The sequence below is a fragment of the Ctenopharyngodon idella genome, chromosome 10, assembly GCF_019924925.1.
Source record: "Ctenopharyngodon idella isolate HZGC_01 chromosome 10, HZGC01, whole genome shotgun sequence".
NCBI classification, from domain to species: domain Eukaryota; kingdom Metazoa; phylum Chordata; class Actinopteri; order Cypriniformes; family Xenocyprididae; genus Ctenopharyngodon; species Ctenopharyngodon idella.
In genome coordinates, this window is record NC_067229.1 from 14365691 (window position 1) to 14382213 (window position 16523).

At 36.9% G+C, this 16523-nt stretch overlaps 1 protein-coding gene across 4 annotated transcripts in view; it reads left to right on the forward strand.

Annotated features, from left to right (window-relative positions):
• Positions 1-16523, forward strand: part of lrp1ba (low density lipoprotein receptor-related protein 1Ba) — a 275419-nt gene that overhangs the window by 100713 nt on the left and 158183 nt on the right. For 3 of the 4 annotated variants that reach the window (XM_051907800.1, XM_051907801.1, XM_051907803.1), the window contains exons 19-24: positions 2579-2659; positions 3289-3453; positions 3587-3769; positions 6299-6499; positions 13997-14242; positions 15205-15402. In XM_051907800.1, the coding sequence (XP_051763760.1) occupies positions 2579-2659; positions 3289-3453; positions 3587-3769; positions 6299-6499; positions 13997-14242; positions 15205-15402 (1074 nt within the window). The remainder of the gene's footprint in view (positions 1-2578; positions 2660-3288; positions 3454-3586; positions 3770-6298; positions 6500-13996; positions 14243-15204; positions 15403-16523) is intronic. The other variant, XM_051907802.1, reaches the window with a different exon arrangement.

Genomic DNA, 16523 nt, shown 5'->3' on the forward strand with positions numbered 1-16523 from the left:
GTTTTATCTGATGGCCTGAGGCTTTTAACAACAATAGTCATACTACTGAGAGCCCAGACAAAACGATGTCATAGATCTGAAGTGTTTGTTGTAGCATCTTCACATAAACAAAGAAAAAGGCCTGTTCTGTTTTCATATTTCCTCTGTTGTTGCCTCTTTGATATCTTTTGATGTTTTTCATGTGTGGAGGTCACACACTCTGTTCCCACCAAACTGCTTTGATTTGAGCTGTTGTTTTAAATGTGAAGGTCATTTGATGTTGTCATGATCACATCTGAACTGTGACACTTATTGAATGATTTTCTGCATTCTGAAATTAAAATGGTCCACTGAGTGAGTAGAGTTATAAACTTTCTTTGCTGAGTGGCAGCCATTAGACATGAATGGAGATTTTAGTTAATTTAACATGGTATCTCAAGGAAATGTCACAGTAAAATGTATTTCATTGTGAAAATATCCAAAGGGAATTCTCAAAAATTCATGAGGCAATGTTTTTTTCTGTATTTTTGATCAAATAAATGTAGCCTAAGTGAGCATAAGAGATGCAGTGAAGTGAGCTACTTAAATATCCTATATTTAAATATCCTATATTAGGATATTTAAATAGCTTTTGTAAAAATGCCTTAGAGAGAAAAAAAAAAACATCACTGGTGTTCATCTTGAGACAAAACAATGGCATTGACATATTTTACGATATGTTAGTGCAAGTTGCTTTTAGTAAAAACAGCTCAAACATGCATTTTATTGGGATTACACAAGAGTACAAAACACGTAGAGATGCACACACACACACACGCACGCACACACACACACACACACACACACACACACACACACAAACAACACTATTATATGTATTCATTCAAGAATGAGGCAGTTGTTTATGAATGGGTCATTGAATCTTTGACTCAACTAGTTCATTCAAAATGCTGAATCATTTAGTAATGAAACAATATTGTGTCTAAAATGTGAGTACATTTTACATACATCAGTACATTATACATATATTATTATCTACTATCAATCACCACTTACACTAATTGTAATAAAATCACTCATGTTTTGGTGATTCCCTAGTTTTTTTTTAGTTTTTTTTTATTGATGTTTTAATTTAGGCTCCTTGTCCGGTAGGGCAAGTAAAGCTCTCTTTCACTTGCCCCTTCAAAAAAATCCACCACTGACAAGTGTTATTGTCGAGCCCTATTGTATATGCTGTTGAGGTTAAAACAACTAGATTGACTTTTACAGGGCCAAAATTATCCGGCCTCTGCAAGTAAATAAATCAAAATCATTTATTAAGCATTTCAAATCAAAAACTTAGGCTACTGCTGTAACTGTTGGCTAAAGATAATGTTTTTTTAACAGCTTTTACCCCAGTGGAAAATGTGTCATCAGAAGTTTATCTAAAATACCTTATTCCCAACATATTTCATATTCCCAACATATATTTTCCAACATACAGCAGTACACTACTCTGGCAACATATTTCTCACATTGAGAGGGGCAAAATCACCATGTGTCTTTACACTTCCATTTTTCATGCATTTGTCCTCAAACACCTTAAAATCAGCTCATCTTAAATATTCTATCTAGACTGTATACTAGCTTTAATTTGCTTGTATTCAGTACCGATTGCTCACAAAAGGCTGGGACTTTTTATATTTGTTCTGCTTAATGCAGAAAATTGTACAGAATGATTGGCATTCTGGAATCTTCTCAACATAAATACAAAGATAAGTCAAAGAAATTGTAATTATATAGAGGAAAAAAACGATGAATCACTTTACATGATAATATGCTCCTTATTACCATGCCTTGAACATTTCAGCGTTCTGCGGCCCGCCGTAAACCCGTTGTGACGGCTTGAGTCGTCTCTGACAGCACCGTTCAGCTCTTGTAAATGAGAGATGAGAAATACCAGCATATCTCCACCTCTGTTCCTCAGAGGGATGAAGTGTGCATTTGAAGCTTTCTCCTCTGTTAGTCGTCGCATCTTATTACCGTTTAAATTTCCTTGGGTACCGTTCCAGGGTTGCTTCGGTTCTCATGCACATGCGGGCTGCGTAGAGTAATTAAAGTTTATGCTTGGCTTCCTTAAATCAAAATCAAGCTGGCATTGGGAAAGCCGACTGCACGGCGTCTGAGAAATGTCGAGTGTCGCCCCGTTCGCCATGGAGTTCGCAGCACGTGGCGTCGCACGGCTGCTCGCTCGCTTCGTATTGCAAGTCGGTGTCAGTTTGCTGTATATTTCTTGTCAGTAACCCAGTGAACATCTTTTCTAATATATGTTTAATTTTGAACCACAAAGACGCCACTGTTGTTATATACTGAACGGTGCGTGCGGCAGGTTAGCGCTTCTGTCTCCTGAGACACAAGACAGAAGGTGCAAAGTTCAGCAGAAACAAACTCTCTGTTTGTTGTTCTCTGCCATTCTTGGTTGTGAAAAGTTGTTAAGCTTTTATTGCTGGATTCACATTTCCTGCTGGCCTTGGGATAACATTGATTTGTGAAGTTAGAAAGGGGAATGCCTTTTGCAGTTCTTTGTTTGATTTTGTTGTTCTTCTTGTGTTCTCCTTAGATTTCCCGACTTGTGAACCGCTGACCCAGTTCAGCTGTATTAATGGGAAATGCATCAGTGTGAAATGGCACTGCGATTCTGGTGAGCTAAAGCTAGTGAAGATCTGAATGGACATTGCAGAATCTCATCTGTCTCATGCAGTCTTTTTATATATATATATATAGAATTTGTTATGCCACCTTTTTCTTTTGAAAAGAAAAAAAAAAAATCAAGAACTTTTATTTCCAGGTTTAAAAAAAAAAAAAAAAAAAAAAAGTTTTGTTTTTTAACTTCCTGTTTGACTGACTTTATTTCTCTCTCTCCACTCTATTTCCTCTCTCACTTTCCTATTACCTACTCCGTTCTTTCGTTTTCTTTTCCTTCTTTTATTCTTTCTCCTTCCATCCATCCATCCATCCATCCATCCAATCATCCATCCTTTTGTCCTTCCTTGCTTCATTCCTTATTTCCTTCTATCTATCCTTCCATTTAATCTTCCTTAATTCCTGCCTTCCTTGCATCCTTGCTTCCATCTATTTGTCATTGCTGCTTTCCATCCATCCATCCATCCATCCATCCCATCCTTATTGCCTTCCTTCCTTCTTGATTACTTTCTTCATCCATCTATCCCTTCTTCCATCCTTCCTTGCTTCCCTATCTTCCTTCCTTCCATATCTTCCTTATTTCCATCCTTTCTCACTCACACTCTCTTCCTCTCCTTGTCTTTCTAGAGGATGACTGCGGGGATGGCAGTGATGAGGTGGGCTGCGTTCACGCCTGTTCGGTAGCTCAGTTTCAGTGCTCCAGTGGGAAGTGCATCCCTGAGCACTGGATGTGTGACGGGGACAATGACTGTGGTGACCTCAGCGACGAGAATGCCACCTGCTCCAGGACAGGTGCCCGCGATCACACAAAACACAAACACACAGAACCACTGACCTAAAACAATTGCTTCCACCTTCAATTAAACTAAAATGAGTTGTCGTAACCACAAAAACTTTCATCAACAAGACTCTTTCCCTTCATCAGCGCTGTCTGCCATTAACGACTGCAGTGAGAAAGAGTTTCATTGCCGTGGCGACGGCACCTGTGTTCCCGAAATGTGGCGCTGTGACGGAGACAAAGACTGCGAGGATGGAAGCGATGAAATCGCCTGCGAAGGAGCCAAGAGAATGTGCGACCCCAAGGCAAAGTTCACCTGCAAGGTTTCAGGTAGAAAGCAACATCCATTACATAATCACATTATCACATTACATAATCAGGTTTCACCCTTTGGAAAATTCTCAATAACGTCATCTCTGGGTGAAGAGAGTCGTAAATATGATCATTAATCATTGATTGTGGCCTGGGGTGGCATGATGAATCAGCACTCATTCAGATGATATTGCATTACCGTTATTCTGCTGAAAATGGGACTGTGATGTGGAAAGTCGCTTCCAAAAGGCCATTGATTATTGCTTTGCTTCACTCTAGACTGAATTAATAATGTTTAAGATGCATCATTTTGTTCTGATTGAGGCAGACCAAGAATAATTTATTACCCTTGCGAGTTCAGGTTCAGGTAGAATTGTATTTGTGTTTGTTCATAAATGTGTGTGAATTGATCTGTGATGTTGAGGTTGGAAAGTGTGGCCAGCTCCTTACAGGAGGAACTTTTGAGGAAAAAAAATAAGACCTACTTTAATTTGTGACAATATAATAATAATAATAATAATAATAATAATAATAAATAGGACTGTCAATCAATAAAATGTGTAATTAAATGTATATCATAATATACAGTTGAATTAATCAAATTAATTGCAATTAGTCAAGTATTCATATATTAAAGGGTTAGTTCACCCAAAAATGAAATTTCTGTCATTAAGTATTCACCCTCATGTCGTTCCAAACCTGTAAGACCTTCGTTCATCTTCGGAACACAAATTAAGATATTTTTGATGAAATCCAAGAGGGTTTTTTATCCCCCATAGAAAGCAATGTAATTACCATCATTTAAGGTCCAGAAAAGTAGTAACAACATCATTAAAATAGTCCACATGACTGCAGTGGTTCAACCTTAATGTTATGAAGTGACGAGAATACTTCTTGTGCGCAAAAACAAAACAAAAATAACGACTTGATTCAACAAATTCGTCTCTCCCCCGTCATTCTTATAAAGTATTCTCATCGCTTCATAACATTAAGGTTGAACCACTGTAGTCACATTGACTATTTTAACAATGTCTTTACTAATTTTCTGGCGGTAATTGCGTTGCTTTCTATGAGGGATAAAAAAAACCTCTTGGATTTCATCAAAAATATCTACAGTAAATTTGTGTTCCGAAGATGAACGAAGGTCTTACGATGTGGAACGACATGAGGGTGAGTACTTAATGACAGAATTTTCATTTTTGGGTGAACTAACCCTTTAAATTTGGCTAGACAAGCTAGGACAGCTGAACACCAGCAAAGACTGGTTTAAGCAGGTTTTTTTCAGCAGGAAGTGTTTGTTTTATGTCCATGTCATTAATAATAAGCCTATCACTGGCCTACAGAAAACCTCCTGTGTGAACGGCTCCTTATTCATTGTGCTAGCAGCTCTCACTAAGTGCACTCTGTAGCAACTTGTTAGCATGTTTACATTAGCAACTTAAAGCATATAATGGTTTTACATTTGAGGTGTCATTATGTGTAATTTATGCTGTGGAAAAAAACGTGGAAGTCACGAACCTCATTTTACTCGTAAATCTAAAGCCGCTGCTCTAAAAAACCCATCAGAAATTCCTGAGGCAAGCTACTAGCGAAAATGCTAATTTGTCCCCAGGTTGTAGTGCGACAAACTGAACAGCTAGAAACTATAGAACAACTGTCAAAATGTTTTAGTGGCTTGGACCTCTCATAAATGTGGAGGGGATTTTAATGTTAGTCTTTTAATTGCATCTAGCCTGGTTAGGAGAGAAATTCAGGTGAAACAGAGACTTAGCCAAACAAAGTTTTTGTGAAACCTAAAGTAAAGTGAATTAAAATCTGATTAAACGAAGTCTCGGTGAAGGTCTAATGAACGTGAACACACTATTTTGTCTTGAAGGATACAGAAAAGTAATTTATGTACTCATCACCCTGTTTCACCTTCTTAAAGAACTTGTCTAGAAAGATAATGAGGGAATCGCTAATGACTTGTCTCACATGCTCAAAAAATAAATCGAAACACCTTAGGTTACTCAGTAGACCATTAAAAAGAACTGATAAGAATTCTGTGTGAAAATCCATGTCTCTCTTTAAATTAAATTTAAATAGCCTATATAAAAATAGTAGCTACGGAGCTCTCATTCTAGTGTAAACAATGACTTGTGTACCATTTAATTTAATTCAACTTGTTTTAAACTTTTAAACTGTCAGTTTCCCAAACACTTTCACTAAAAGTGACTCTGACATCACTTTTTTTCCTCATACTCTCAGACAGCACTTGACTGTATTCTTCTGTCATAAATAATTCTTTTTTCAACATAAAAATAAATAAATAACAATGATTATGTACCTCATTATCACTAATGATATGGCAAACAGCAAGGTCCAAAAAGCACTTAGAAACTGTGTGTAGCCCTATGGGAAATTATATGCTTGATATGCTAGAAAAAAAGTGTTTTGGTTAAAGAAAAAGTGTGCAGAAAGCAGATAGCTTTGTAGAGCAACCGCACAGAGAGTTAATGATGTTAAAAAATTCTGCTTTGTAACGCATTTGTTTTCTCTGCTCCGTAGGGAAATGCGTTAGTAAGGACTGGGTGTGCGACGGAGACATCGACTGCGAGGACCAATCAGATGAGGAGGGCTGTGAAGTGTCCGTCTGTAAGCCACCAAAGTTTCCCTGCGGCAATGACACGTCAGTGTGCCTCCCGCCAGAGCGAATCTGTAATGGTTGGAGAGACTGTGCGGACCACTCCGACGAGGGACCCTACTGTGGTGAGTCATGGGATGTGGGTTGTTAGTTAATTCTGACCGGCCACTCACACTGATGATAATAATATAATATAACAATTAATGTGATGTAGACTCATTCCTGAATCAACATTGGAACAACTCTGCTATCAACCAGTCAGATTTTGAGGGTTGGGGCTTATACAGCTTTGTTTTAAACCAGAGAATTTCTCCAAGCCCCCCCCACCCCCCTTTTAGATATATACTAATTTATTCCCACAGCCATTTTCCCTTCTAAATTTAGGTAATGTAGGTGGTTAGCAGGGTCAGTAGTGTTGTTCAGTTCATGTTTTTTATATTCCACTTTGTTTGTGGTATTTATGTATTTTTATGGTTTTGTATTTTGTATTTTCTGTATTTTATGGTCTGTCTTGCCATAAAACCAATTTTCCCTTGGGGGACATAAATAAAGTTGAAGTTAATTTTCAGGAAAGAAAGTCACAATTGTATAATTAAAATTCACAATTAGGCTTCCATGAATATCTAAACATACATTAAACATAAAAATACATTTTTTTTTTTTTTTTTTTTTTTTTTAAGAGAAAATTGTGTAAGATAAAAAGACTTTTTAATTTTTTTGAGATAATTTAATTTTTGTCTCATTTTACACAACGCTTAATAATATTTATTGTTTTAAGTGAATGATAAAATATATTCTATGCATTCTTTTACTATGCAAGATAATCTGTATTATTATGCAATTAAAATATATAGTATAATATATTTTAATATTATAATACAATTTCATATTATGTTGCTTCTCGAGTAAATTTATCTCATTTTAAGAGACGTTTAGGTATTTTTACTGGAAAACGGGGCAATTTCCATTCAATTTCATTCTATTTCTTTCAAAAACAAATTTACACGTTAAAACACACCAATAAATCTTACTTGTGTCAGAATGTGACATATTTATATAGACTCACAAATAATTTATTTAAATCCTGCTTCTGTCATTGTTTGATGTGAAATGAATATATTTGTTCCTTTTTTTGTGACAAATGTACAGTGTGTGCGCGTGTGTTTTTGTGACATATCAGAACACAAATTTGTATAATAACATGGTTATGACATAGGTATTACAAGGAGAGGGTGACTTATGAGGACATTACCCCATGTCCCCATTTTTCAAAAGGCTTATAAATGATACAGAATGAGTTTTTTTTTTTTTTTGAGAAAGTAAAAATGTGTACTGTTTATACTGTAAAGTTTGTACAGTATAAAAACCATTAATGTCCCCACAATTCACAAAAACAAACGTGTGTGTGTGTGTGTGTGTGTGTGTGTGTGTGTGTGTGTGTGTGTGTGTGTGTGTGTGTGTGTGAACGTGAGCCCAGATGCTGTGTGTGGCTCTTTGGGGATTGAAGGATTTTAGTGAGTGTGTATTAAGGTTCATTTAGGAAAGCTTCAGAGAGAGATCTCTTCCCTCAGGTGAGATGAGGTAGTGCTGAAATATCAGCTTAGAGCCAATTACATCTATCGGCTCCTCCTTGCGCGCGCGCACGCACGCACACACACACACACACACACACACACACACACACACACACACACACACACACACACACACATTCCCCTCCAGACTGATTAATGCTGGAGTGCACACTGCAAACTGGCCTCTGAGGATGTGTGAGACAAGAGAAACAGACTCTGTATGTTCTTTTTTTTCCCTTTTTTTTCCCCCTTAGTAATGACTGAGGAATCTAAAATACATATATTATCCACCGTCTAGCATGTGAATTGCCTTATTTTTGATCAAAGTATGAATCAAGTATGAGGAATGACGTGAGTGCAACAAATTCAATATATATCTCATACTCCTCGTTCACATGACATTTAGCTGAAATATCATCTAGAGAGGCCAGAGAAGAGATTTGACTGAATTTATTTCGTCCTTTCTACCAAAAGAATTTGGTTTTGTTCAGAAAATTCTACTTTTAGGCATATCTGACTCAAAACGGTTTAATTGTTTGTAGCAAAAAGCCACATAGAATCTGATTTTAACAAACCTCATCTAAACCAAATCAATATGTGGTTTAAAATCAGATTAAAGTGCATAGTTTCAGTTTGAACAGTCAGATCAGATTTCAGTTTTAGCGTTGTTTAAGTTAAGTTGTTTTCATTGTTCTGGACGTGACTACAGTGATGTATGACTAAAGCTATAATGTTATAAACTTACAAAAATCTTCAACTGAAATCACTCTTATACTCACATGTGCCCTTCTCTTTGTAACGAATAGTGAATGAGCAAACGAGCAAGCAGTTTTGAACACAGTGTGCCAAGTTTTCTCTTTCTACAATGACAGCTTCTTTTGTATGTCTTTTGGTGGAAGTCATCACTATGGCAACCAATGTAGATATGCCGGATTTTACACTACCCGAGTACACTATCTGAACAAACTAATTCGATTTTTAAATTATTAATTATTTTAATATTTAATTTGGCATTTAATTGCAATTCTTTACTACTTGTTTTCTGAGATTAATTTCTTAACAAATTTGTAAATAGTTTTTTCATGTTTTAAGCATAAACCTCATTAAATTCTGTTAAATATATTATTAAAATGAGATAAAACAGTTTGCTATTAAACTAAGAATAATAAACTTTATTCAAAATATATTTTCTTGAAACAAGTCTTAATATCTTGTGCAGTTTTGCTTCTTGCTAAATATGATTGAATTAAAAAGCAATTGCTTTTTTCTTAAATTATTTTTTAATCCATTTGTACATTATTTTCTTCTTATTTTAAACATAAACCTCATTAAATTCTATTAAATGTTGTATTAAAATGAGAGAAAAACAGTTTTCCCTTAAGCTAAGAATAATGAACATATAATTTCTAAAATTATTATTAATATTATGTGCAATTTTTCTTCTCAAAAATAAAAAATAAATAAATAAATAAAACACCAAATAACCAAATGCTATGAGTCCATATAATTCATACATTTCTGTACACCAAAACACCCATAAAAAAAAAACACAGCAAAAAACGTTTCAGAATTCACAGTGTATTGTATGTGCAACAGCAAAGAGCTTGCTTACATTTTAGACAAGTCAATAAGTTGCGATCCTGAACAGGACCACATGGAGATGCCAAAAAAAAAAAAAAAACCTAAACCAACCACCTTGACCTGCATATATACTAAAGTGCACAGCAACATACAATGGACAAATCCAAACATTATCCTGAATGTGTGTGAAAACAACGTGAATGTACTGAAATGTGTCTGTGCATAAATACAATGTGCGATCAGTGCGTCGAGAACGGTCATACATGATTTGTTTGCGGATCAATATAACGGACTCACGCGTGCTTAATGTACGACTCCTGTACGTCACCGCAGTCGTCTTTACTTTGTTGCAGTCCTCATCCATCAAAACTTTATGAGCGAGACGCTTTATCCAGCCGAGAACACATAGTTTGCATATCATCTGGCCATACAGGGGTGGGATGTTTCGACGTTCCGTTCAGACAGGAACAGCGCGAGGCGGGAGGGCTCGCACTCTTCAGGTACAATGACAGAATATGACAGAGAGTTCGTGTTTTAAAGTGAAACAGACACTCTCTCTGCCAACTCTGATGTAGCCTAATCAGTATGGACTTTTTATGGACTATATATATGATTTATTTTTATTGCACCTTTGTATCTCACTGGCCTTTTAATAAAACAATAGTGTAATTTGTGTTGCCGGCAAATTGAAAGCCTTAAACTGTAGCCTGAATCCCAGCAAGCACAGGTTTGGCAGACCTGAAAAGAGCATTTAACACAGCATTTCAGTCTAATGCCTTTATTAATTTTTAAAAGGGTCAATCAAACCCCCATTAACTTTAAATACACTCTCAATGTCCTTCTAAAATATCTTGCACATCCCAATGAATGCTGGGCTGAACACAAATTCTGTTAGCCACTGGCAGAGATAAATGCACTCACCCTGGTCAAGCCGTAAGATAAATACAAAATTATCAAGACCCAATGGTCTAGAAACATTCCAAAAATTTCCAGAGTTAGATAAATATTGTTTAAAACAGACCCAGCCTGCACATAATAGGACTAATCATGATGAATGAGCCTCTAGATCACATTCCCAGCTTTGTGGAGTGAATCTTGTTGAGAAATAGGTCACCGATTTTTTTTTTTTTTTTTTTTTTTTTCTTTGTTAGTATGCTACTCAAATGCTCCAACCTGATTGTCAGTGCTTAGCTGGCCCTTTATAAAAAAATATATATATATATAAAGGCAGTCAAGAAACTTCACCTGCCAACCCCAGCTGCAACTCAACATTAACATGAGACTCCAGGCTGAACTTCACGGGTGACCCGGCTGTTTTTCTACACTGTACATCTCTGTGTTGAACCCAACAGCTCTTTCCTGATCTCACTAGGCTTTTTTTTTAAGGTTTTACCCTGTGGCTTCTTTTCTCAAGGCTACAGAAGATGTGTAAATGGACCTGCTGGCCTGTGCCCTGAAGCCCTCTTTGCTCTGAGACCTCCAAATATCTTCCATCTTCTGAATTTTGAATTATAGTTCGCTCAAATGCAACCTAATTATATTTGACATACAGTTTGACACATTTGGCCAAAACATGCTTGAAGTATCTAAATGTCATTACATTGTTACAAATTCAAACCTAGTAGCATCTGCAAACAAATCACACTAGATCTATTTTAACTGGAAAAAAAAAAGACACAAATACCTTCTTTAGAATAAGATATGAACTTATTCTTTAGAATAAGATTTGAACATTGTCATCCATCCATCCATCCATCCATCCATGTTTTTGAGTCATTACCATATTTCTGAATTTTAAATAAAGACTCCAAGATCTTCATTCAAACAATCAACATGACAAAACCAAGATGATGAAATCAGACCTTTTCACAAAGTCAAGGAGTTTTTGAACATTTTTTTTAACATCAACCTTTGAACTGAATTTTTAAGTGACTCTCAGTCCAGAAAGATCCATTATCACCCTGTTGGAACTTTTTTTAATTTTCTCTACTGTATTAGTTACTTCTCTCAGACCCCATGACTCCTCAGTATCGCTAGTGCCAGATTGTGCCGTAGCCTGATTGAATGTACTTCCATTTGCCATTTTATATCTTTTTGAGCTCCTTTCCCTCATCAATGATCCATTTCTGTTCCCCTCATCTCTCCTGCCTGTGCTTTGTTGTTTTCCATTTGAGTGTCTAGCACATTTTTATTCACTCCGCAACTCCACCAATATGACTGCCTTGAGGTTTATGGATGCATTATCCTCTGTCAGTACTAGACGCTTCATTTAAACCTTGAAACCACTTGCTGTTCAAGGTGGTTTTACCTTGAATCCCTCCGTGGCCTTTTTTTTTTTTTTTTTGCAACTATGAATTTATTTCATATACCTGCTGCATATTTAATTGGGATAGTAGAAAGTATTTTAACAGATAAAATTAAGATCAGTTTCTAAATAGTCACAGACCTACCAAAGGAAAAAGTTTTAGAGCTTTTTTGATTGTGATAACGTTTTATCCCTCAATAATTTACTAAATTATTTTTAATGTTTGTTTGAAAAAAAAAAAAAAAAAGTTTTCCTTCCAAGTGCATTAAAGGGTTAGTTCATCCAAAAATGAAAATAATGTCATTTATTACTCACCCTCATGCCGTTCCACACCCGTAAGACCTTCGTTCATCTTCGGAACACAAATTGAGATATTTTTGTTGAAATCTGATGGCTCAGTGAGGCCTCCATAGCCAGCAATGACATTTCCTCTCTCAAGATCCATTAATGTACTAAAAACATATTTAAATCAGTTCATGTGAGTACAGTGGTTCAATATTAATATTATAAAGCGACGAGAATATTTTTGGTGCGCCAAAAAAACCCAAAATAACGACTTATATAGTGATGGCCGATTTCAAAATACTGCTTCAGGAAGCTTCGGAGCGCTATGAATCAGCGTATCGAATCATGATTCGGATTGCGTGTCAAACCGCCAAACTGTTGAAATCATGTGACTTTGGCGCTCCGAACTGCGGATTCGACACGCTGATTCATAACGCTCCGAAGCTTCCTGAAGCAGTGTTTTGAAATCGGCCATCACTATATAAGTCGTTATTTTGTTTTTGGCGCACCAAAAATATTCTCGTTGCTTTATAATATTAATATTGAACCACTGTACTCACATGAACTGATTTAAATATGTTTTTAGTACCTTTATGGATCTTGGGAGAGGAAATGTCATTGCTGGCTATGGAGGCCTCACTGAGCCATCGGATTTCAACAAAAATATCTTAATTTGTGTTCCGAAGATTAACAAAGGTCTTACGGGTGTGGAAAGGCATGAGGGTGAGTAATAAATGACATTAATTTTATTTTTGGGTGAACTAACCCTTTAATGTTGTACACAAGTGGATTAACAAAGCCATTTGCAACAAGTATACACTTTATCATTAGAAATAGCATTATTGAGCTGATCACCCAAGAGGCTAACATATATAGTTCTAGTTGACAACTTCAGCTAATACTTAACCATGTTTTTCCGTTTAGCATCTCACCATGGGGCCACTTCGATGACATATCGCCAAATTACATTGTCCAAACCTACCGTCTTCGGCCATAAATCACAATAAAGTGATGCTAAGGGTGGAAAAATGCTTGGAGTTTGGTGCCTCTGAGCATTCATTGGAAGAAAAACTAAAACTAACAGATAAATGATATATGTACACACCTACACAGCAAAAAAGAAAGAAAAAAAAAAAGGGTTCAACAGCTAGTCACTGGAGCAGTACCATTTGTACAGTACCTTATTTACACCTAAAAGGTTCAGTAGTACCTTTAAAGGGACAGTGTTGTACCTTATCTACTCTTAAAAGGTGCACATTAGTACCCTAGAGTAGTAGTATGTACCCTTAAGGTACTACTATGAACCTTTTAGGGGTTAATAAGTCACAAAGATGTCCCTTTAGGGTACTGCCCCAGTGATAAGCTCTTGTAGCCCCAAAAGATTTTACCCCCGGGGCAGTACCCTTAAAGGGACAACTTTGTACCTTATCTACATCTAAAAGGTGCATATTAGTACAGTAATACATACCTTAAGGTACTACTATGTGCCTTATTGGGATCAATAAGGTACAAAGGGTACAGCATTTTTTCTGAGACTGTAAACAGGCTTCCTCTAGTGCCCAAGGCTTAGGGAACTATGAAGCGGAATAAGACGATAATAGAGACAGTCCACTTGCTTCCAATTGCTCTTGCTGACCAAGAAGCATATAGCCTGGAGGACCAAACGGGAAGCACCAAACCATGTTCATTCTCTGTCTATTTCCTTTGGCTCTTTCAAGCGTCCACGACTCCCTGCTGTTCAACCGTATGTCTACTGAGGAATTCCATCAGTTTTTGTTGTCTCACTATTCGGACCCTGCTATTCTCTTCTGAAGCGACAATATCTTCCCTTCTTTCCAACAATAATCCTCCTCCCTCGCTTTGTTTCTCCATTTCAGATGAGTGTTCGGTGCGGAAGGGTGGCTGCAGTCATGAATGCTTGGTGGCACCAGGTAAAGGGGTCGTGTGTTCCTGTCCAGCAGGATTCCAGCTGGGCTCGGATGGCCGGACCTGCGAGGTTCTGGATTACTGTACCAAGCATCTACGCTGCAGCCAAGTGTGTGAACAGCACAAGAATACTGTGAAATGCTCCTGCTATCCTGGCTGGAGTCTTGGACTTGATGGAGACAGCTGCCACAGTACAGGTAAACTGTGGCACATTGCTGTTTGGTTAGCGAGCTGAATTTATCACACACAAACTTCAATCCCAAATAGGGTTAAAACCAGATTACAGTCCAGACCGCAAGGCAATTAACCTCAGGGGAACCGAATGACCTTGCAATTTCTGGGCTGTAAATAACACGGATAAATGCCTGGAAAATGACAAGTAAATGAATCAGTGACTCAGAGCACATTTGTTCATATTTTTGGTCTTTATCGGCCTTTTAGAGAGAGGGTGTGCATTTGGTTTTAAGGTGTAAAATGCATCTGTAATATGTATGCGTTTCATTTTAGCGGTTTGACTTTACAAGAGAGCCAAAGCAACTGTTTGTGTTGTGAAAGATTAGAGAGATCTGACTCTGGCGCACTATATGAGAGTGGAGAGGAAGGTATGCGCAAAGAGCACTAAGTAACATGTTTTAATAAAAAGGAAAACAAGCTTTTACTCGAACACACAGCTCAGTTTTCAGAGCTGTCAAAATGCTTTTAGTTTTTGTCCGAACTGAAACGGCCAGTTATAGTTTATATTGCAATCCACATAAGGTTTCATTTCCAATCTAGGAGATGTAGAGGTGTGTGCGGCATGAGTTCTTGCTTTATTCATAGCTCAGAACATTTTATTACAAATTATAGTTATTATTATTATTATAATTAATTTCCTTTATTTGATCTTTTTTCCATTAATAACTTTGCTTTACCAGCTTCTTGCTTTTTTGTGCATAACCTATTTTTCTATTTTAAAAGTTGTTAAAACTATGTTAAAAGCTATTTTGCTTTACTTGTTTAGACTTTTTTTTTTTTTTTTTTTTTCAATTTACAGATGCATTTTCACAGTTCTATACAGGACATATTTGCATAACTTTCACAGTCCTATACAGGACATGTTGCTTAACTTAGGCTGCATGCATTCTTGTTCTTTACTGTCTGTTTTCTGTTCCTTTTGTAGATCCTTTTGAGGCGTTCATCATTTTTTCCATCAGACATGAAATTCGCCGCATCAACCTGCAAAGGGGCGACTATAGCCTGTTAGTCCCCGGGCTCAGGAACACCATCGCTTTGGACTTCCATTTCAGCCAGAGCCTGCTGTATTGGACCGACGTCGTAGAGGACAAAATTTACCGTGGGAAGCTGTCTGAGAGTGGAGGTAAGGCAGTTTTTGTAAACATTATTTATGACACTGTTAATACCTATGCCTTGATTATACCATACAGGCTATAATATGATGGAATGGAATTTACAGTATATCATCAGGGTCTTAAAAAGTCTAAAAAAATCTAAAATTTCAAAATCAAAATTTTAGGCCTTATAGGCCCGGTTTCACAGACAGGGCTTAGATTAAGTCAGGATTAGGCCTTAGTTCAATTAGGGTATTTAATGCTGCAGTCCGTAAGTTTTTTGGGTTAAAAATGATCCAAAATCAATTTTTGAGCAAGTACATATCCAGCCAGTGTTCAAAACTATCTCCTTATCTTAACTCTATTCACACTGGTAAGCTTGTAATCATGTTTTATAATAAGAGCGACCTGGTGGATTTCCGCGGGAAATTCGAGCATGCAGCAGTTCGTCTTTGCGTCATTACATCACGTCTGTAAACAGAAAGGAAGGAGTCCAGGCTAATCGGCTTTATCATGTGAGGATGCTGCTTGTAGCGGATCATTTATAGCCTGTTCTCACAGCAGCTGAAATAATTAAACTTATCATTTTGATGGCGGATTATAATCCAGAAAGGTCCAAATGACAATCCTCAGTGACAACTGGAGATTTACCCGTAGTAAAAAAGCAAAAGACTTTGGACTGTGGAGTGGCTACAGAAATTGAAATCTACAGGTAACAGTAATACACACTAAATACACAGTCACGCAATGCTGATGTTGTTAACATTAACAATTTGAGAACAAAGTATAACAGTAATAATAATTTGCACGGTTTGACGTGATCCGAGCTAAGCGATCGTTAGATTTAATCATCATTGGCAGCACGATTTATTGTAGGCCTAATGCTTTTTTCTTTCATTGGTCAGAACAAAAGTAGCAGAAATGTTACTTACTTGTTCAGATGATATTTTCCAGTGAAAATTATTATATTGGTCATACTTTCAAGACGTAGAATCTGTGATTCTGAAGTACAGTATCCACACCAGTGTAGTGATTGACAGCAAACATTAGATTCATCCGCTGAGGAGTCGTGCCGATGCACAACGCACGTAACAATAACAATTCCGCATATGACTGCAATCGCAGGTTTCAAACAGAGATGGCGACAAAG